Source organism: Pundamilia nyererei, unplaced genomic scaffold, assembly GCF_000239375.1.
Source record: "Pundamilia nyererei isolate P.nyererei 1_Seehausen unplaced genomic scaffold, PunNye1.0 scaffold00009, whole genome shotgun sequence".
Taxonomy (NCBI): domain Eukaryota; kingdom Metazoa; phylum Chordata; class Actinopteri; order Cichliformes; family Cichlidae; genus Pundamilia; species Pundamilia nyererei.
Window position 1 is genome coordinate 5392068 of NW_005187410.1, and position 23589 is coordinate 5415656.

Here is a 23589-nt window from a genome sequence, read left to right on the forward strand (position 1 = left end):
TTAGTTAGTTTATTTGCTTGTTTTAATCAATTTTAAATCATGCTTTTTATTTGTTCTTGTTTCTAATGTCTCTGTAAAGCACTTTGAATCACCTTGTTGTTGAATTGTGCTATACAAATAAACTTGCCTTGCCTTTTCTCTGTATTATGATAGAGTCTCTACCATGTAACATAAACCACCTTGAGACTACTGTTGTGATTTTGAGCTATATAAATAAAAATGTATTAAACTGAATTTAAATTATAACGATAGAAAAATAAAAGACCTGTTATTACTGAATAGATTGGATCAGTGGAATCTCATACAGACAGACTGAGTTTAATTTTTCACTTTTAAACATCAAACATCCAGTAGTGAACATAGTGAACATGGCAGAAGGGATGTTTCACCCCCCTCTCTGAAGAGAACACGGCCCCATGAGGCAGTAGTTGCTCTTATTCCACCATCACCCTCACTTCATTGTAATCTACAGTTAAAACCTTCAAAAATAAAGACCTGGCATATATTTGAATATTGAGTCCAAGTTTGGTAAACATGTAAGCATCTAAACTCAAATTTAATTTAAATGCTGCAGTGAGCAAATGGAAGGAACGTGAGTTATGGAGGGACGAAGCATTTACATCTGGATAACAAAGCCCTTCTGCCAGTGATGACCTCAAAACAGCCACAAAGGCTCATGCCACTGCCTCATTTGGGCTTTCGTGTTATTCTATTAAAGCCCATTCAGAACCAATGAGGGCTGACTGAGCTGCAGTTTGTCTATGACTCAGCGACTCTGAGGTCTGATGCTTATTAGGGTACTTTAATAAACGACTCCAGAAGAATTTGTTTTAGAGAAATAGAGGAGCCATTTTATTATTGTCAACAGTCACTGGATTGTGTTATGGTGGTTATCTCTGCAGCTTTCCTGCAATGTAGTGGGAGTGACTGGGAGGGAGAGACAATATCTGCAGACTAGCTGAGTAAACACAGAGAGGGGTGTTTGGGACAGAAATAAAACCAGAGTCCTGATAAAGAGACTTAACCAGTGTCATCACCTGAGGTCGGAGACTCAACTCAGGGAAACTGACTCGACGGTCCTTAAAATGATTCTGTATCCTTACTTTAAAGAGTAAGAAAGAAGAGAGCAGAAAGGAAAACTTTTGGAAAACTGAGTTATAGAACACTTAACATTTTTTAGCTGTTTGTTATTACAAAGAGAGTGCTGGTCAGTTGATATATGACAAATGCAGTGTGTGTTTGACTGTATGTTGGCGTCTTTACAAAGTGGAGGACCAGCTTGAGGCTCAGCTTGAAGCCTCTTTAGCATCTCTAAGCTGCAGCGTTAAAATAAACTGCAGTTATACTCATGGAGCAACTTCATCTGGGCCAGCTTAAATCATCAAACAAGGAAAAGCAGTTTAGCTTTAATATTCATTAAAGTGGACCTATTGTAGTCATTATTTCTGGTCATACTTGGCCTTGAAGCCCCTCAGTTCATCCAATGTGTGGGAAAAAAAAACACCCTTTTAGCTCCTCTCTCTTTAAGTCTCCACTCACCTAAGCCAGTTTTCTTCTGATTGGCTAACACTCGCGAACAGAAGACCGCAAAATAACCGCAGTACTTAAATCACTCCCGTAAGACGCATAAGAAAAAAGGATCAAATGAAATGTTCTTTATCACTGATTTATAATCTGGTCCCATTATATCTCAGCTCTTGAGACCAGTTTGGAGTAGTCCACATCAACAACACTGAGTGTGTTGGATTTGTCGCTGAGCTTTTTAGTCACACAATGATTTTTTAAAAATAGCCTCAAATGGTTTTTCTTTTTAATTACTGAGATTCTCTGTTAAAAATGAGCTCAGAAAGCTGGCAGTGAAGCTGCTGGACTGAGCCAGGAGCTGCAATTATACGAGCAGGGGTCTTTGGTTGAAAACTGGGCGACGTGGAGGTTCAGCAAACCCGAGGAATGGCACAGCCGCTATAACCCACACACATCTTGAAGCATTCAAATATCCTGCACACTCCCCTCAGCTTACACTTGAGGTAACCCAGCCAGCTGGGTGCCTCAGAGGTAAAAAACAGGTTCTTTCCATCTGTTCACGCTGTAGATAGATGATAATGCATCCAGTGAGCGTTGGCCTACATTCAGCTGTTAGCACGTGGCATTGATTGTGAGGCTCGGGGAAAGTGCTTAGAATCGAGACCTCAGCATTCACCTTGTTTCAACAGCTGACAGTCAGCAGAAAAACACGACCTTGGGGTAGAGCGAGCTCAGGTTTCATAGAAGTGGAGAAGAGAAGCTCTCACGGGCTCACTTTTCAGCAGCAGCGCATCACTGTTAGAATAATTTCAGTTCAAATTTTGCCTGTTACAGATAGTGATTCATCCCGAATGCTGAGAAATAAATTTATACAGAAAACAACTGGAAAGAGGAAATCGTTAGAATACCGGTTCATTCTGGGGAAACTGCGTTTTCCCCCAGGGGCCACACTACCACATGTGCAGCCAGGGATATCCCGTTTGGCAAAGCATGCAGGTCATCTTGGGTCAATGAGGTTTAGCAGTCACTGCCTTAATGTACCTGAATCACACCCATACAGGAGTCCAAGAAAATAGTTCCTTTGGGCTCTTTGGAGATCTTCTCATCCTTGTAGAAGTTTAAGTTATAAGAACCATCTCCAAGTTGAGTCAGGTGGAAATATCTCCTCTTGAATGACTGAAAAAGAAGAAAGACAGGAAATAAGAATTATTTGTATTTGCAAAAAGATAACTAAAACAGGTTAAACTGAACAGCGAGTGGTCATATGAAGGGGAAAAAACATGGAATAGTAAAATGAGGAGAACTTTCCAAAATGTGAAATAAACAACAAAGATGGCGTCATGTGCTCATTTGGTTCAAAAACATTTTGGGTGCCATGATATAAAACAAAGAAAAGAAACAGACCCCAACATTTGAAAAACTGGAACTAGTAAATGTTAAAAAATTTGCACAAAATCGATTACTTGGGTTGAAAAAAATAAAAATAAATCATACAGTCAATTAATGTGGTCTTTATTGCCACCTTACCCTCATGGTGACACTGATAGCACTGTTCATGTTTCCTTTATACAGCCAGCCCTGTTTAGTGATTCCACCTTTCTGGGAGCCTAAGGAGGCTGTGTCCTGCAGGAGACAAGGACACAAGATCAGACAATTACATAACACCAGAAGGATAATGCATACATCTTAACCAGCCATATAGATTTAAAGTCTAGTCGTCTTCATAGCATATGCACAAATGTGCCAATTCAGGAATTAAATCATTTCACTTTTCTTTTTGTGTGTGGGGGAAAAAAAAGCCACAAAAAAAAAACAGAGACAAAAAGCGCCAAAAACACACACACACACACACATCATGTATACATTTCAAAACAATGTCTGATTTTATCTAAAGAAAAGTTTGTGCGACTTTATTTGGACATTTTTGCGGTGAAGCGGCATACAATAATATGTCACCAATTGCCCCACCCTGCCAAAGCTCCGTCTTGCTGTGCAGAAAGTCTTTGATCTTGTGGTCTGAGATGACACAGATCCCGGCACTATGTAGGACTTTCTCAGTCCAAACAACCAAGGCAGAAGAACATAAAACAAACTATGACTGTTAAACTAAATAAATATATCTCAGCTTTCATAGCAGATCTGTGACACATGGGCCCAGTCATCTCAAACCTTCACGGAGGTTTGTATGAGATCACGCCTTTCACACAAACACCGCTCTCGTGATCTGTAAAAATAAACTAATTAGGGGAATAATGATGAAAGAGGAGATACGGCGGTCAAACTCTATAGTTTGGTCCAGGTTTATATCAGCCTTACATATCATTTGCAGATACACTTTCCAAATTTGAAAGAGTACAATGAGAAGAGCAAATGGGCTTTCAAGATGTTATCATTCGAGTCCGGCTTCTTCTCTCAGCCCAATAAAGCAAAAAGGATTTGCTTTATTGGGCGTTGGCAGGAATTATAATATTTTCAGTGTGGAAGTTTGTGAAGTGAGCTGAAAAGCACCTGGAAAGGTTCAGAGTCCCATTTCCACTAGTCAGTGTCTAGACAACATTTGCAGGTCTGCAGAGAAGCAGAAAAGTCTCTGAGTTTAGGATCTCAGAACTCTCTTTGCCCGAGAAAACTTTGTCAAGGACATGATTTAAAAAAAAAAAAAACAACTCAAAAGGCCACACTAAAAATCTACAGTCAGACAAAGTGCAGATAAACCACATTACACAGCTGATATTGAATGCGGTCTCAATGTACGGTTAGAACAGGCACGAAGATTTCTTTCGGGAAATTTACAGGAAGGCTTTATATCCTTTTCTCTCATCTACACGAGGAAATTCCCCATTTAAAAATATTCTGCAGTGTGGGTCGTGAAGGATGAGCCTTTCTATTGTGTTGAAGTCTTTCCAATCCTCCTTTCCCAGATTTTACTCTCTGGGGACTTGCACTTCTTTCAATCAAAGCTCCTTTTATTTAAAAGGGAAAATACATTGTGCAGCGCTGAGTTCTAGAAATCTTTCTAAAGATCATGTATTATATTTCAGCTCCTATACTCTCTTGCCTATAGGAGGCACAGTTTGACATATTGTGCAACAAGGGCAGGTCAGGATCTTCATCATACATCCTATGAAGCGGTGTGACCTTAACAATTGTATCTGTAACAGCTCCGCATTATCTTTAAGGCTTTGAAGACTCCCAACAAATCTGAGTGTCTGTCAGGTGACTTATGAGCCTCCTTGTTGTGAATTCCTCCCAGTCATTCCAAAGACAACAAGCACTTGTTTAATCTGTACAAGACTGCACACCCACTCTGTCATACATGAATTAGCAGAGGATAAAAAGGTCCAAATGTTGCACTGGAGCCCTTAAATTTCAATGTGAAACAAAATACATGGTGCACGTGCAACGCTGTAATTACTGTTAACTCACCTATTAGACACAAAAATGCCTTTTATCGCCGTACAATAAAAACATGAAAGGCGTAAGTGGGGATAAGTGAAATTTAACAGTGCACAACATTTTTGAGGGTGAGGTTCGTGTCATCAAGAGGAATCAAGAAACTCAACTGTGCGAAAAACTAAAAACTAACATGAGCTCTTATTTACAGGAACAGTTCACACCCAAATTAAACGTTGGGATTCCTCCGCCTCTCTCTGGCACGCAGTGCCATTTATCCATCTAGTTTTTTTCCCCTGTCAGTTGCCAAGTTTCACAAGGAATTGAAGAACTATGTTAAATATAATAGAACTAAATGACAACCAAACTCAGCTTTTTCAAAATCATGATCCAGTAAATCAAAAAGTCCACAAACTTTGTTAAAAGTTCCGGAGCTATTTTATCTCTTTTTATTGCAACCTTGTTACTGTGCAGGAGGAAACCTGAATCTATCAACAGACTTTCACTAGTGGCATTACAAACATTAATGGAGCTCTGTTCTGCACATTGACACACTGGATGTAATTTGGTATCAAACACACATTTTATTTTTTAATTTTAATTTTTTAAAGGTACCTTGCTAGTACTGGGTTCGATCCTCTGTTGCCTTAATTCTTCATGGGATAGATTCAATAATGTTCCCTGAGAACTAGTCCATGTTTACATGATAGCATCACATAGTTACTGGATGCACATCCATGATGCTTTGTTGGATTGTGATCGTTTGACTGCGGAGGCCGTTTGAATACAGTCAACTCGTTGTCATCTTCAAGAAACTAGTTTGAGAAGATTTGAGCTTTGTGTCATGCTGGAAGCGGCCATCAGAATATGGATACTACGTGTTATATGTGGCAAAATGGATCCATGCTTTCATGTTTCAAATTCTGATCCCACCTTCCAAACGTTGCAGCAGAAACTGAGACCACTCTCCTGTGACCCACAGAATTTCTGCACACTGAATATTTTCTTTTTTCTGACCATTCTCTTAAAAATCCCAGCATATCAGCATTTTCTGAAATATTCAGACCCGCCCGTCTAGTACCAAAAACTATGCCACCTTCAAACTCACTTAAGTCACCTTTCTGCTCTTATTCCAAAGCTTGGATTAAACTTCAATAAGTAACTTGGAGCATCTTTACATTCCTAAATGGTCATGTGATGTCATACGATTGGCTGAACAGATATCTGCATTAATGAGCAATTGAACAGGTGTATCTAATAAAGTGGCTAAAACTCCTCATAACAATGTTTGTGCATTATTTATGAATAAAAGAAAAAACATCCATTCATAGACGTTTCTAAGTTTTAAGTGCTGTTTTGGTCTTTTGATGGTTAAATAAGCACAATCAGGGAGAGGTCAAATACACACATTCGATTTTTTCACTTTGAAAGTGTCCCTAAGTTACAGTACGTGAAACTTTAGGCACCCTAGAAACTAAAAATAAGCAATGGGGGTTTCTTCACACCGTCCATATCTTCTGACAAAGAACTCACCTCATCTTTGTCGACATCTTCATCCACTTCAAATACATGGACAGCCAATTTATCAGGCCTGGACACTTTACTGGAAAAACCCAAATACAGTGTAAGTATAATAGCTCAAGGGGAGATATGTCAAGTGAATCTATTCATCACAACAACAAAAGCCTGCAGGTTTTTCATACACACACAGAGCACTATAGACAACTTACGACGGCTCTTTCATGGCTTTGCTAATCTATCCAGCATGTGTGACTGAAGCGGTTTGATGAGATCATTCTAATTTTTTTCTTCCCTATTTTTTATAATAAGTCATTTTACATTTTGAGGCTTTCTCAAGAGGAGCACAAACGACTTTTCGGCTCCTCGTGGAAACGCACACACAGCTTGCTGGAAAATGAGCAGGTGCCAAAAGGTGAGAATCACCATCTAAAAATACTGTTAATTTTTTAAACTGGCGACCGATGTCACGATGCATTGTTTCAACTTCCCCAGATTCAGTAAAGTGACAGAACATTTGGCAGCAGTTGTACCAACAAGGTCACTGTCAGCTCATTTTCTAACACGCTGGTTATAAAATAAGGATTCTTTACGGGAGAAGCTGGAGGTGATGACACAATCTCTAAACAATGAGGGTGGTTTCCACACTGGTTGCGTTCAGAAATTGCTCAATGCACTAGGAAAAGGAAACAGTCTTTTAAATGTGTGCAACAGTTATTTGTATGCTGTGTTTCCTTCTAATTGAGTCACGCAAGTTGTCAGACACAGAAAACTGAATAGGCGACAGCTTGCGTGTGTGATCGGGCTAAAACAAACAAAACTGTGTGACTGCAGGATTTAGCTTTAAACCAGCTGTATAGCATAGCAGTTCTTCTTAACCCCTCATAACAATGTGACGGCACCTCTATAACCACACTGTAGTGCTGAGTCGAGGATTTTTTAACTATAGACTTACTTTGGAAGCTGTCGGAAGTCCCCTGAATAGTCCTCATACTTGTAGTTGACCACATGCCAGTCTGACTTGTAGGTCTTAATGCACTGAGGAGACAACAGAAATTAATTACAGACCACTGTAGCACTGCATTGACACAGTGAGGTAGCAATTCAGGGCTATGTGAAGGCTTGAACTGGGTGTCATTCAGTCCCCTCTAAATGTGTTTCCATTTTCTCATCTCAACATGCTACATGAAGCTAATATACCACTAGGATCATCACTTTGATAAAGCTGAAGAAACTGTCGAACCATCTGATGAGAATTTGAGGCTTAGGATGTGAGTCCGTTTAGTCCGAATTGCTGGTGAGATGGTTAACAGATTTAGAAAGCCCTGCTCTTACTTAGTTCAGTGCTGCACGATTTCAGTGCTGCACGATTTCAGTAGCTTAGTGACAAATAGATGCTTCACAAAGATGTTTGACAGTGTCTTCTTTTCAAAAATTCTTTCATAAGTTCCAGTAGACAATTCACTAGCATACACATTAGGACAATATTTAATATTTTCAACCATTAAAGCTTCTCCTTGAGATAAAAAAGGAGGAGTGTATGCACGGTGACTCTGCCACAATCCAACGTCCACCAACACAAATTGGGAGTGTTTCGCTGTCCTCCTTTCCTTGGATAGAAAACATCTGTTCATTGTTAGAGTCAGTCACAAGTGCAGCTCCCTGGTATCTGTTCTACAGAAACTCACGCCATTTACAAGAACTGCTCCTGCAGGGAGATGAAATGCAACCTGATCAGGAGGCGAATCGGAAACAGAGAGGCTCTCACTGGGCTAATCTCCACAGCTGTCCTGGTGATGTCACACAGCGCTTAACCAGGTGTCAGTATCTTGACTTCAGACAAGGCGCTCTAAATGCTGACCTTTGACCCGGAGGGAGAACTGTCGGTTTTCAGCTGGTGTGTGGCTTAAAAATCTCGGCTAGAGCTGGATGATTATGATTCATCGTTTTAATCAGCAGCAACTGTGAGTTACTGATAAGTATATTTTTAATTAATCCTGCACTACATCAATAAAATGTCACATCTGGTGAACTTCCTGTGATTTTATTTGCTTTTTGCCCTTTTGGACTTTCAAGATGCCACAGCTGACCAAAACCAGGCTGAACCACTCAACAGCAAGACATGATCAAGGCTCAGCACTGACAGTAATAACTAATGACAGGGAACAAACAGAAGCTTGATAAATTATCAAATTAGTCGAACTTAATTTCCGTGTATTGTACCATGAATAGATTTTACTGAGAAAAAAAGGGCACAAATAGTCCCGATGCTTCCAATGATGATCTATAACGAGGCTCCTTGATGACTTCCTGATGCGCTATGACTTGCAACAATCATAACTGCTAATATTAGGTAATATAATTGGTAATGAGCCAAATTAGCATTACTGTAGCATAGCTCTGTGGTTTATGACTGATATAATTGACCAAGTTCTTACTAGCCTGAAGCGCTGACGCCGTTTTCAAACGTCTATCATGAAAAAGATACATATACAATCATATTAAGTGTACTTACTTACTTTGTGCACAATAGAAACATTTGTTTTGCAAATGAACTTTGGTGTGCTTTACATGTCTTTTGGACCATTACTGTCAACAGGTATGAAAGCAATCTCTCTCAATATAATATACTAGCATATATCCATGGTACAGTACTGTTTTTACTCTGTTTGTTAATGGTTGCAAAGCTTCATAATCTGTTATCATAATATGTGAGACATAATTCAAGTTTTGTGGATATAAACGGGTCATTTTAGTCTTTTTTCAGGTGGTTGCTAGGTAACATAATGATGTCATCATGTCTGATATAAATAAGAGCCTTCAGGGGCCTGAGATGTCCTTGTGTGCCAATTTTGGTTGCTCAACTTTTGATTGTGTAAGAGTTTGGATGGAAACAGAAAGAGATTTCATGCATTATCATGTAAGATGATTTAATTGGCTCTACTTGGTCTTAGAGTCTATTCCACTATTAAATGTTGTCAGTGGTTCAGTTTTTTGGGATTATTACCCCCAATTATTTCCAATATTTGGATTCAATTATTTCACTGTGTCTTCCTGCAGGCTCTCTGTGAGTGAAAGTCCTTCAAAAAATATCTTAAAAATCAGCCCACCTCTTGGACGAACAGACTCTGGGCCTCCCTCTCTGCATTTTCAGGCACTGTGGGGTACAGGGTTCTCCCTTGCCTCCTCAAAGTTGAAATCTGCGAAAACAAAGCAAATGTTGAAATCGTCAGAAGAAATGTAACTGTGGGATTACAGCAGACCACAAAGGATGACCAAAACTGAAACTGAAAAAAAAGTGTGCTTTCACTTGAAATGGTCTTGTGAAATGACCACAGGTTATCTGGGGTTCAAAGCGTGCAAGTAAGTCAGAGACACAGTGGGATGCCTGCCCACGTCATTTGACTTTTAGGCCTACTGATGGATGTGTTTAAGCCTTTCGCTAATGACTAACAGGTTGACTCTGCAGACAGGCAACGCAGTAGCAAAAATAATCAAGACCCTGTAGTGTAATTAAAGTAAAAAGCCTTTTAATTTTATTTAAGCAAGACCAACACAGCCGCTTTTATCGATCACTAAGGATGCAAATTCTAGTGCTCGACAAACAGCATGCCAAAACACTCAAAACGACAGCGCCAACAGGTTGATTAATGTGACTTTCGTGTCACTAGATCCTTGGCAGAGATGTAAAAATTATTTTAATAACCTGTGGAGATGTAATAAAGTAGTCAATCGACTATTGTGCGTAACAACTATGTAACTTTACATTAATTCACACTGATTAGAAAAAGCAATCTTTTTGTTTTTGCTCTTGCGAAGCATCGGTGGAGTTAATCCACAAAAGCTCACTCTGAGCCAGGAAAAAAACCTGCTTTAGAGCAAGCAGTGTTGGATATGACTGAGGTTTCCAAAAATGAGTTTCCCAGTTGTTATAAGAATCTGAAGCTGGAGTCCTGGGTATACAGTATTCACATTGGTTTACTGTATGATTTCTGTTCATCTGGACGTAGCGTCGTCCACTACGTCCAGATGAACAGAATCAACTTCTGGAGATTTACTTTCCTGGATGATTGAGAATGCGTCAAGATACTGTATGCGTTCTTTTTAGTAGCTTTATGGCCTTCAAAGAATATGCACCTCAAAGATCTGAAATCAGATTCATCTGATTTCATTAAAATGAAGCTACACAATGTGATAATAAGTCAAATGTGGTGTTTCGCAGTTACGGGATAAAAGAAGTTGTTTCACAAAAGCTTGTTTTTCTAGATATCTGGAATGACCCCAAGACAAATACTAAAACTGCTGTCTTTGCCTCCCCTGTTGCCCTCTATAAACTTGCATGTGGTGTTAGATCCAGTCCTTACTGTGTTAATGTCAATAAATTCCCCAGCTCTTAATTGTGAACCTTAAGTCTCCCTTTTCCTGTCTGCTACACATGTTTCCTGCAGGGGAGATAATGATCTTTGCACTGAAAGCAGCAGAAATAAACAGGGATGGACGCCAGAGGCAACCAGGAAGTGGGCAAAAAGAAGCATTTAATTGGACTACAAGTTGCCACAGAGAATTATCAGATCCTCTGGTTTAAAATTCCCCAAATTGTTATGGGAGATGGACAAGTTCAATAAGACCCCATCAATATTTTATCTAAACTATCAATCTTCTTTATCCAAGCTGAGCTGGAGACAAGAACTTGACCACTTCCCAACAGCTCCGACAGACTGAAAAACAAGCAAAGCAGTGCTTTGAGCTTGTGCAAATATGTGCTTGCCTTCATGTACGCCAGGTAAAATATTTACTTAGCAAGCTGATGAACTGTACTTAACTAACACTCACTAGTAGTAAATACTAAATTATGCCAATGCTGACAGTTATGTCATTAGTTATGCAAATATTTGGTATAGACTGCATATAATGATTGATGGACAGCAAGTCTGAAAAGTGACACCAGTCCAGTAAAGCCTTAAACCTGAATCTTTTCTAATGGCCAGTGGTAGCCAAACCTCCTTGTTGCTCAGTTTACTTGGATTTTATACCGGCCCATTGGAAAGAAGACCCTACCTCTCACTGGACTTTCATTCTGTTTAAAGTCCCCTTCAATACAACATGATGTTCATTAGATACATTTAGGAACAAATGCAACCTGTAGCTAAATTCCTCCACAGAAATGAGGAATTTGGCTGCAAATTCCTCCACTCAGGATACTGTTCATTCTGTGGAATGGTTGACAGAGAATATCATATCGAACACTGGTGTTACCATAACCTTAGGTACACGGCAAAGTAAAGAAACAAGAACAATGCTCTGATCTGCAGATTTCACAGTGAAGGGGGGCCTTAGACAAAGTGCATATATCAAATTGAGGAGAAAGGAAGACTCCTATTCTGCTAATCTTGGACAAATTTCTCCAGGAACCTCACACAGAGAGACCAACCCAACCCTCCCTCCACTTTGCCAGCAGTATCTTGATCAAAAGCAGATGGAGCTGATATAAACATCGCCTACCAGAAGAACAGCTCATGACTTTTGATGAGCCAGAGGGAATAAGATAAGGTAGAGACTTGATAGAGGTTTCCAATACCGGGAAACAGACAAAAACTGGATTTATACAAAAATAACTCAGAGATAGAGGAGGTCTTTCTGCCTCGACTCATGACCTGTAGAAGTGTCTTTACGCAGACTGAGATTTCTACATAACACTCACTGGTCATACACTGACACAACTCCCCCAAAACCCTGAAAGCTGATTACAACCTTGCCTGAACAAGAGTCTGAACAGGCAGAAACAGATGTTAAGATCAGTCACTTTTTTTACCCCCCCTCAGTCAGAATCACCTGTCAGCCCCTGACAACGTACTGTTTGTGTGTGAAGCTGGCGTGTTATGCTCATAGCAGCAGGCTAAACGTGGATATGCATGAGAAGTCAGAGTCAAGGCTGTCCTGCCGTCACCAAGCACCCAGCTGCCAGGCCTTACAAACCGTAACAACCGCTTCTCTATCCAGAGTCAATTCCAAAGTTAGAAACACCAAGCAGACCTGGTGCTTTCATTTATATTCTAATCATTAAAACTGTGGCTATACACACCAGTGACAAGGAATTATTTAAAGGTTATTTTCCCCAGATAGACCCAAGTCCCCATTAACATCCAAACAGCAACTTTGGCAGGTTTGTGGGAAAACTGATCTCACATGCGAAGATCAACCCATGTAACTTAAATCAAGTTCTGTTTGAGCATTTGAAAAAACTGATTATTTCTGAAAGTGTTCATATATGGTTGCAATGATTCTCCAAATCCACAGGTTGGGTCATAACTAAATCTTTAGCCAATGACTTTTAACTATTTTAATAGTGATTAGTAAGAAGTTTATGACAGCATGATGACGTAACCATGACTGGATCATCACCTAAAAATAAAAATGTGTTATTCTGATGTATTTCCAGTTCACTCTTCATTTAAGCAATCATGTTAAGCAGGGCATTCATTACATCACACAAAACACTATGAAGCCATCACTAAAATACCATTAATCATCCTGTATTTGCAATCTTGCTTAAAAAAAAGAAATACATCAAAACAAAACATGCTATTCATAAAGACTCAAGTTAAAATGTATTTCACCACAAAGCTCAGTAAAGAAACCTTTAAGATCCCTGCAGTTGGCAATTACACATCATTTACAGAGAATGCATCCTTGCTTTGACAAAAAATACATTAAAAATAAAAATAATTCTGAGCATGTATTGGTGTTAAAAAGCCGTACTCATTATGCTAATGACTTGAAATGTCACAGTCATTTGGGGCATTTTGCACCAACATCTGAAGGAAGAAAGAGCCATTAAAGGCTGAAGGGATTTATAGATGCACTAAAAACTGACTATGGGAGGCTTATGTTTCACAGTGAAGGTGGCAAAGAGCTGGGCATCAAACATTTTGCCCTCAAATTTTGTGATTTCGCCCATGTCTTATGTAAGGACTCATGATTCGATTAAGATTTGGTGGAGCAGAGAAAATCTCCATCCAACTGTCAGGAAACTCCTAAGTGACCAGGAGTTCAGCACTCACACTTGGTACACAGTATACCTACTACATCTCTGCCCATTAGCTTTTATTTATTATGGATATTATGAATTAACATGTTGCCTAGCAACCATCTACTAGACGTTTACAGACTGAGTGTCATGAGCCGGTCCGTTTCATGCAACACGTGGACAGCAATGCAGGCGAATAGTCACGCTCACATTCACAGCCAAATGCTAACACATTTCTTCCACTAATATGTCACTAGCTTGGAAAGATTTCACTGTGATTTGAAGCACAAAGTTCACCAAAGTAAACAGTGGTTGAATGGACACTGGAATGTCTGGACAACAAACCCTGTCGAATTAACAACACTTAACCCAACTGAACGTGGATATTAAAAGGAATCCAAACAAAGAAAAGTGGACAAATCTAAAACTCTACAGTGTTCAGAGCCAGCCACAAATCAGCAGCCTCGGTATCAGCAAAGGACAAAAGCAGTTACAAGGAAAAGTACGGAGACAAGTGAAAAAGAAAAAAAGGGATGATGTCCTCTTATCTGCTAAACAAACAAACAAACAAACAAAAAAGCAAGGTACCGGCCAATTAAACTGCAATCCTAGTATCTCGAGCTAAAATGGGCCATTTTTACCATTTATGCACTAATAACAACTTAGAAAATGTTGTATAATTTTCATTACATTACTACCTAATTCATATCCACATTCAATTCAATTTAAACAGCACCAAATCACAGCAACAGTTACCTCAAGGCGCTTTATATCGTAAGGTAGACCCAACAGTAATGCATACATAGAAAAACCCAACAATCGTATGACCCCCTATGAGCAAGCACTTTGGCGACAGTGGGAAGGAAGAACTCTCTTTTAACAGGAAGAAACCTCCGGCCGAACCAGGCTCAGGGAGGGGCGGCCCTCTGCCCCCTTTTCCCAGTCAGTCACAAGACAACCTGAGACTGAGATACAACAACAACAACAAACTTTATTTATATAGCACATTTAAAAACCAGTGGTGTACCAAAGTGCTTAACATGCTAGAGGGTAAGCTGAAGTAACAGAAAAGGATGAGGGTTATGGCAAGGTACCAAAAAGTGCTAACAGGTTGAATGGCATTAAAACACACGAAGGCAAAAGAATTGCATATAAAAGCATAAAAGAAGGATAAGTGTAGAGGATAAAACAGTCAAAAAATAAATAAATAAATAAAACTGAAATTGAACAAAACTGAGTTTATATCACTGATGTGTCCCTGCACAACAGTCCCAGTTTATTGTGTGGCCCGTTATCTGGCAACCACCTAACAACAGACTAAAATGACATTTACAGTGAAGAAGACCCACAAAAATGCCCCAGTTTTTATACGCTTAAAGGGATTGGACAATGGATGGTATAAATCTTATATTTATTCATATAAACAAGAACTACCATATTTTTCTTTACTTTTCTCAGTGTGATTAACTATATCAGTTTGCCAACAGCATGAACAGACCCAGTAATACTGTAGCATAGGTGTGTACTGGTATCAGAAACACATGAAATGTTTCTGATACCAGCATGTATCAGAAACATGTATCAGCACGTTTGTCTTTTATTCTCACTGCATCAATTCGGTGGTATAGTGTTGATAATAAAGGACCAACTCCACTAGCATAAAATGAGAGCCAATTCCTGATGTAATGCCAAAACATTCCAAAATTTTCCAGGTGAAACTTGTACTTTGCAGTTCCCGTTACAGGAGAGGATGTTGACACAAATAGATTTCTGACTGTAACTCTTTGGATCAGAGCAATCTGAATGACCCGTACATCCTGAGGAATACACATACCATTTACAACTCCAAAAAATAATAACTGTATTCTTCAACCAATGTGGGAATTCAGACAAAAGATGTTAAAGTCATTAGACAAACCCAAAAAAAGACTTCCCTTACTGGAGTGGTGTTATATTAAAGGCCCAGACTCTATAAAGCTTTGACAGCAATGTGAGACAAAGTGGTAGGGTTAGATCTGAGGATATACTAACATCCTTCAAAGAAGTCTCATTTCCTGAAGTACCAGCTCTGGGCCAGATCTCCATTTTAGATTTTCCAGCCGCAGCGTGGAAAGTGTGAGGGACGCACATCCTGCACGGTGTGGCTGGAGATAACACTTACTCTGTCACAACATGGGACACAGAATGAGCCAATTAAACAGATGGCCCCTGACCCATCTCTTGCTGCAGCAGAGGAGGATATAAACAAAAGGAAAGCCTTTGTCAGTGGCTACACCCATCATCACAATGGCCGCGCCTGGGCCAAAGGAAAAACCACTTCAAACAAACACAAAAAAGAAAACACGCAAGTGGACGAGTAAATATTAATATTGTATAGATACCAGTAAATGTAACGAGCTCGTGTGTTTAGCAGCAATACACAGGAGGACAGTTTAACTCCTGTCTGCCTGACTTTGCACCAGAAGTGTATAGCAACAACGGAAACCAGAGCACTAAAGATGCACACCACCATTTGCTGTGGAACATTTTTCCATAGCTTCATAGCTGCTTCCCAGCAATTCAACCCCAGAGCCACATTTACTACAGCAAGACTCACCATCTATACTTCTGCAAACATAGATGGCGAGTCTGCTGAAAAATGTGCATGAAAAGTTTAGACACTCACCTCAAAGTCCTCAAGGGGGAACTGCAGCATGTCTCTGAGGACATCGCTAAGGATCTGCGTCTTCCTCTGCACCAGCACATTTTCATAATCGAGCGGCTCGATCACCTTTGGTTTTACCTACAAAACACATAAACACACAGTTGGGGATTAAACTACAAAACTAAAGCAAGTAACATGAAGGCACAGAAGAAGCTATCTGTGACGTTATTGGATGGATTCAGAAGAGAGATCAAGGAAACGAGTAACAATATGCAAACAATCAGGCATAATAAGATTACTGTTGGCATGCCAACCCCTCAGCATTGGAGAGTAAAAACCCATTAGCTCCTTTCAGTTTTCAGACCTTCAATACTTTCTCATCAACTAAATGAAACTTGGCGACAGGCATAAATTGGTTTCAACGGACATATCAATTTATTATTGCGTTTGTAGAGATGTAGAGATCAGATATAGGAGCAAACTTCTGAATAAAAACTGCCCATTTTTAGCACAGAATATTTAAAAAAAAAAAGATGTGCATTCGGTGCGAGCAAAGAAAAGACTTTCAAACAAAGGCAGTTTGGTGTGTGGTTAACCTATGTGATGATGCTTACACTTACATAGTGGGGGATCTTGATGAATAAGCAACAAAATAAAAAACAAAGCTGGTAAACCATAACTAACAGGAATGCACTTTAAATAAGCATGTGCAGGAGAAGAGATCACAGTCAACAGACTTGGATTTATCCAGCCGTGTGACAGGGCACAATAGGACATGTTTTCTGTTAGATGCACAGTGACAAGTCAATCAGGGCTCCATCTGCCCAGAGAAAGTGCATCTGCTTCACGGATAAGAAGGGTCTCAACGAGCTCAACTCTTTACGATGGCACACATCATACTACACTCCATCTGGACAACATACAGGACATTGTAATTTTTGTCTAGGACATAAAGCAATGAACGCAAGCTGTCAATGCTTTTATCTGTTGGGATGGGAGGATAAATCCAACAACGAGCAAAGTGAAAAACAAGCAGTGACAGATCAGCAGACTTCAGGGCTGAGCGACAGCACTGCTCACTCATTCCTCCCACATCTGGGACTGATAATGTTAGCATGATCTCAGATGGGGGAGTCATGCATGTAGACCTGCCTGAATCTATGCTGCTATGTAGTAACCTTTGTTAATAACAGAGCAGAGCGAGGACAGAGGGGGCAGGACCTTGTATCAGTTTCAAGGACAGGGAGGGAATAGGAGAGCAGAGATGGTGCCACCATGTCTGTCAGCTGAAGCAGGTTGTGACATACCAGACAACTTCTTCTCCACATTTTATTTAAACACAAATATACAATTATCTGCAGTTGAACTTTAATAAACTCCCCTTAGAACAGAAAAAAATTGATGGATGGAGAGATTTCTAGATGTAAGCCAGGAAAGAATTTATGGAAAGATAAGATAAATACGTGTATGTCTTACTTAATCCGACGCCTAAAATCTCCATATCTCCACAAACAATCTGAGAGCCTCTAGAAGATGAAGTCTTAAGAATGTCAGGCAAACACACCTATACTATCATTATTAAGCAATGACCTGGGGGAAAAAAACCCAAAACACAATGAATCAGGTTTGACTAAACCAAACACCTGCAATGGATACTTTGGAACAGAGGGGCCATTCTACTTTATAGGCAACAAATGGCCTGATCTGATCTTACATGAGTAAAATCAATATACAATAAGCTATTTAATAGCAAAACAAACTAAAATTTCCCCTTTTTTTAAGTGAAAATGGAACATGAGCACATTCTGACAGTGTTTATATATGATGAGCAATCTTAGAAAACAAATGATGAGCAGGCAAGAGACGTAAATCCAGTTTTAACAGTGTGATCATGGTAAAAAAGAAAAAAAGAAGTATAACCTCTTTCAAGTCTGAGGTTTTGCCACGTCACCATGTTAGTCTTTGTTTTTGGTTTTTGCTAAATACAGCCAAACCTTGTGACAAACTAAAGATACCCTCAGTGCTTCAACATGAAATAACAAGGTCAGTAGCAGCCAGGTGCTGCTGCTCAAATGCACTCCATTGTCAGCAAGTGAGAGCACCTCTATAAAAGCAGAAGTTTGGGCAGTTTGCTGATTTGAAGCATTTCGATGTGTTAACACAAGGAAAAAAATCAAGGTGTTCCAGTCAAAGTCCAGACCTCAAGCCAAATAAAATGCTGGCTGTACCTTAAGCAAGCTGTGCGAAAACAAATACCTGTAGACCACAATGTATTGAAGCAATGCTGTGGAGAAATATTTTTCAATTTCCATGTGCTACTCCTATCACAGTGATGTCATCAACACACCAGGACTGTTTGTCAGGGAAGTTCTGCCATAAGTTTGAGACTTTTGGAATGGAGGGTTTAAGCTAGTACAGAAAAAGTGAACAAGTGAGCAATCTGAGGCTGAAAGATGCCAAAAACAAACCAAATATATACTAGAAATAACCTAATGAAGCCTCTGCTGTATGGTCAAAACCAAGCTAGTAAAGATGTGGTAGTAACTACATTTAAATAAAGTATGTGCTGAAAGATTTGACCCCGTTTTAGTGATGGTGCCCCTTTTCTCACCAGTAATGGATATCTGAACCCACTCAAGTGCTGCTGATTCCCTCCAAACTCCTCTGGGCGCCTCCACATTGCTTTGTCAGTGACCCAAAGTGGTCAACCACACAGTGCACTCAGCATTGAGCGCAAAAGCTCTGTCATTCTCTCAACCCACAGTGCTGACCAGAGTCGATACATAGCCCCAAATTTACACTTATTGTCAAATTAGTCCTTTAAGAAGGTATTTGAAATCACCTGTTGAACAAATGCCTTCAAGACTAACGGTAACGTTTCACTGTCAATCAGAAAATACTGAAGCTCCAGTTACATTTCTTGGTTGTCTACACACCCAAGCAGAAACGTGCAGACTGTATATTCAACAGCTGTAAACTCAAGTCAGCAAACAGGCGAGCCAACCCTGTAAGAACAGAAAGCAGACGCCCATGAAGCCATCCCTTCCACTCCCTCTCTACAGCGATCGGGCAGCTGTTTATCTGCATCTCCCACTCCTCCACATCACTGCACCCTCACGCAGCCTGAAACAATGGTGCTGCGTAGTGCCTCTCAATCTTGTCACTGACTGTTTGGTTGACTTTCCAGAGGGCCTGACCACTGGACACCTTCGTTAAAGGGCAGGAAATGATCATTGTCGCGGTCACTGACTTTTGCACCAAATAAAACATTTTACGAGCCAAAGCAATCTTTGAGAATAAAGTCGAGGGACCTGCAATGTATTCGCCCAGGTAGTAAAGTGCTAATAAAGTTCAACCTTCCCCCGTGCTGGTGCTAACACTGCAAATTTGAAATGTGAGCTGGCAGCACTGTTTCTATGAAAGGAGGCGAGAGAGTGAACCAGCACAAACGCTCACATGACACCTGCTTTTGGCACTTTATGGCTGAGGTTAACCTTTACACGACTTACTTTCGCGAGGATCAGAGCAAATTTGAGACGTCAGTACTGATTTTCTTTTTTTTTTTTTTTTTAAATGTAAACCAAAAAGTCTCACATCTCTATGTGAATTACTTGAATGACTTACCACCACCTGTGGCACTGGATCTACCTCAGGCTCAGCTGCAACCAACCTCTTGTACTGCTGTGGACTCTCAATGACCAGCTCCTTTTTTGGAGTTTTACTAGCCCTTCCTTGCATTGTCAACACTTGTGGTAAGATATTTCCAAGACAGATCCCAAAGAGAAGTTGCAAGCCAGCATATCAGGTAGAGAAAAATCTTTGCACTGGAAAAAGTTTGTATATCTCCCTTTTCAGTCCCTAGCTCACTCCAAGCTACGGCTGCTCTGACTGAAAGCAGTGGACTCACACCCAGGCTGAGGAGATGGCCCCTCCTACACTCAGCTGTGCAGCCTGGGGGAGTTAAACACCCTCTCACCCACACACACACATACAATGAAGCTATATGACCCCACACTATCCACCTGCACAGCAACAAAGGGTTAAGAAAAGAAAAGATACACATTCCTCAAGAATTACAGTGTGGTCAGGCACAATCCACGCCTTATGTGGGACAGCTGAAATAAGAGCTGGGTTCAAATTCATCAAAAGCCCAGAGTGAGTGACACAACAATGAGGCACTTTAGTGGCACATTAATAATAAGCCTGATCAAGTTTTCTTTTCAAAGGTTAATGATGAGTTTCCAGGCTGAACCCAAACCCTAAAGATTGTAGCAGGACTCCAGAAGCAACATTTACAAATCTTTGCCACCTTTTTGAAGACGTAAGACTGAGCAGGACATGAATCAGCTGTATCAGCCAATATGACAGAGTTATTAGTCACTTAAATGTTCTTTTTTTTTTTTTTTTGCCCTCCTGCTTCCAGTACACGACTACAGCCGAGACAGTAGCTGTAATCACAGATGACAGATTAGGTCCAGCTTCTGTCTCCCTGCTTGTTGATGCAACTGCTTAAGGGGGATTCCAGCATGAAGCAGCCCCTCTCAACCCACCCAGGAGTGGGCTCCACCTACAGATTCCTCTGGTGGGCCACCGCAGGAGTGGATGTTATGGTTTCACGCCTGCGCCTCAGTTTAAAGAGAAAGAGAGAGAGCAGCTGCTTCCTTCAAAGGGTTACATGGGACACACTTGTGTAGGTAATTCGATCTAAATCAATAACAGGATATTAAACAGGCAAGTTTATTGCTATAACTTATCCTTATGAAATTAAAGCTGATTGCACCATGCCCATTTAAGGCATAGTGCAATCAGCTTTCCACAGGTAGCTGAAATGATGGCTGGTGAAAATGGGTGAAGAGGTGTAAATATTTTTTTCATATTAACACAAACTGAGAGAATTTATTAAGAACAAATAAATAAAAATCAATCAATTAAATATTTTAAGCAAAAATAGTGGTATAAGCCTAAACACTGCTGAAATGCCATTTTTCTATTGCCTAAAAAAGGCCTTATTTATTTACAGTGAATATCTTAAAGTTCTGAACTTTAGGAAGACAAAAGGCATGGAGATGTTATGGGGATTTCCTTCAGGGCTTTCTAACTACACTTGGGCAATTCTTGCTTGTCACGTGTCCGAGAATAGTATGGTGCAGTATAAGTATATAACTGCTGGGTAAAAGTTTCCCTTTACTTTGACCTTAGCCCTAACTAACCATTACCTAAACAACCCGAGGGTAGCTCTCTGGTAATACTGAAAGAAAGAAAAAAAGATACCAGATGACTGGTGTCTTTGTGCTGCATATTAATTGAATGTTTGGCCAGAATAATGAGAGTTGACAGAGAAGCTCTTTATGCAGGACCTGATATGAGCTTCACTTTAACATATATCCCGATTCCTATACAAAGTAAATATTGTGCATATAGGTGGAAGGTACTTTCCAGAAAACTTGCATCAGGAACTTCCCCATTGAGCTGCATGTTTAACTGAGTCTTTACCAAAAGCAGAGAATCAGTTGAGATGCTCTCTAGAGTTGATCCTGACCAATATATTGACCCTCACTGATATAGTCAGCCAATATTATCTAATAGCTAATAGTTAATTTAAAAAAAAAAAAAAAAAAAAGGTAAAGAAGAGGTGGGAGAAACACCAGTCAAACATGTTGAATGAGTGTTGATATCCTGTTGCTCAGCAACAGGTGCACGGAACGCCGCAAACAAATGATATTGAAATGCATTTATGTTTCATGTGTTTGAAAGAAAACGAAAAGTATTGGTGAATATATTGGACTTTTTTAATTACCAAATATTGGTATTGATTTTGGTATCGATGCAAGCTCTGCTCTGCAGTATAATTGACCCCTCTCAGTCTTCCAACTGCAGTCCTGGAGCCAGTAAAAGTCTTTACTGTATCACATTCTTCGATTTATACTGTGTCCATCTACAGCTTTACTCATTTACAGTTTAGTACATGAGTAAATCGAGTAAACTCAAATGTTAGCACACATTTGTATGACTATACGTCCCGCTCCACTAAAAACACATAAAGAAAAGAAGAGTAATGCAGTAGATGCTCGACTTTTTGAATCCTCCTAGATATCTCAGCAATCTAACTTATTGAGGACATGCTGGCGTGGCACAACACTCACATTTTTTGGCTTGGTGCTTAAATCAAATTCCGTGGAAACGATTACAAACATGTTTCTTTGGGGCAAGCTGGCACTGGGTCTAAGCAGGAAGGCCCGCTGAGGCCTTTTTAGTAGCAGAACAAACACTGAAGTTGCCAGAAGAACACTCAAAGGATATTTTGGGAAGTGTATTCTGATCAAATACAATTTCATACGCCCTCCTGTGAGTGCGAATAAACTGACGGCATAAATGTACAAAAAGAAGACTGTTTGTTGACGACTCACACTTTGTTGCTGTACCTGTGGACCTGAAATGAATGCTCAGGAATAAAAAAAATCTAACTAAAAAAAAAAAAATGTAAACAAATCGGAGCTGTGAGCCGTGTTGGAAAGAGTCAGGGAAAATGTCCTCTTATTCTCTATGAGGGTTTTCTCTTGTTTTCTGGAGACGCTTAGAAATTTCGTTTGGTTTCGCTTTGCGTCATTATCAAACCATTTCATGACAGAACTGGGAGGCAAGACAGACAAAATGAATTTGAAGTCCAATATGGCACTTAATCTTGACCTAAATGAGGTAATCCACTTATGTATCATTACACATCGAATAAATTATATTTTATTACAATGTTTTTGCATGATACGATTCACAATGGAAGTTGTAAAATAGTATATTCAAGGATTTGGACAATCATCAGATGTCCATCCTGGGCTTCAATTTTTCTCTTTGTCTGGTAATAAAAGAAAGAAAAGGGAGGAAATGACTAATATTAGAATAGGTTAAAATATTAAGCAATTACCCACATATATCAAGCTGTGATCCCCACCCTGGACGTGACTATGACTGGACTTCTCGGTTGCGTAACAAAGGTTTGATGCAAGCAGCGTCTGAGCTAAAGCAAAACAGGGCGTAACCTGGAATGTAATGTAGCAAAAACACAGCGCTCCACTACAGCGGCAGCTCAAGCACCCACCCCTCTCTGCTCTGTTTTCGGTCACTTCTCCACACGGTCCTGTACTGTTGACTAAACCAGAGGTAATAAAGATGCTGTACTGTGTATGCAGTCTCTGTTAATAACATCACAGCAGTAGGATGTGGGAAACAATGGTATTGAAAATAACAGGATGCAATCATGAGGCAAAGAGTCTGCAGCAGAGCTAGAAAATAAAAAAGTCTCACTTTACATTACAGGAATGCACTCGGGAATAATGCAGCTATTAGAGACAGAGAGCAAAATTGCTTTATTGATGAACGAGCCTTAAATGTAACTAACAGTATTGAATACGAATAAAGCTGCTTTTACATCTCTGGGAAAATCAAACTACTGTTGCCAGAATGCCTTTAAAGCACATGAGCCTGAGTGCTG

The 23589-nt window shown here is 39.9% G+C and overlaps 1 protein-coding gene across 8 annotated transcripts in view; it reads right to left on the reverse strand.

Annotated features, from left to right (window-relative positions):
* LOC102199129 (dedicator of cytokinesis protein 9) overlaps positions 1-23589 on the reverse strand; it is a 76442-nt gene that overhangs the window by 28425 nt on the left and 24428 nt on the right. For all 8 annotated transcript variants that reach the window (XM_013908333.1, XM_013908334.1, XM_013908335.1 and 5 more), the window contains exons 2-7: positions 16125-16241; positions 9543-9632; positions 7388-7470; positions 6448-6517; positions 3052-3147; positions 2566-2700 (exon numbers count right to left, since the gene is read on the reverse strand). In XM_013908333.1, coding sequence (XP_013763787.1) covers positions 2566-2700; positions 3052-3147; positions 6448-6517; positions 7388-7470; positions 9543-9632; positions 16125-16241 — 591 coding nt within the window. The remainder of the gene's footprint in view (positions 1-2565; positions 2701-3051; positions 3148-6447; positions 6518-7387; positions 7471-9542; positions 9633-16124; positions 16242-23589) is intronic.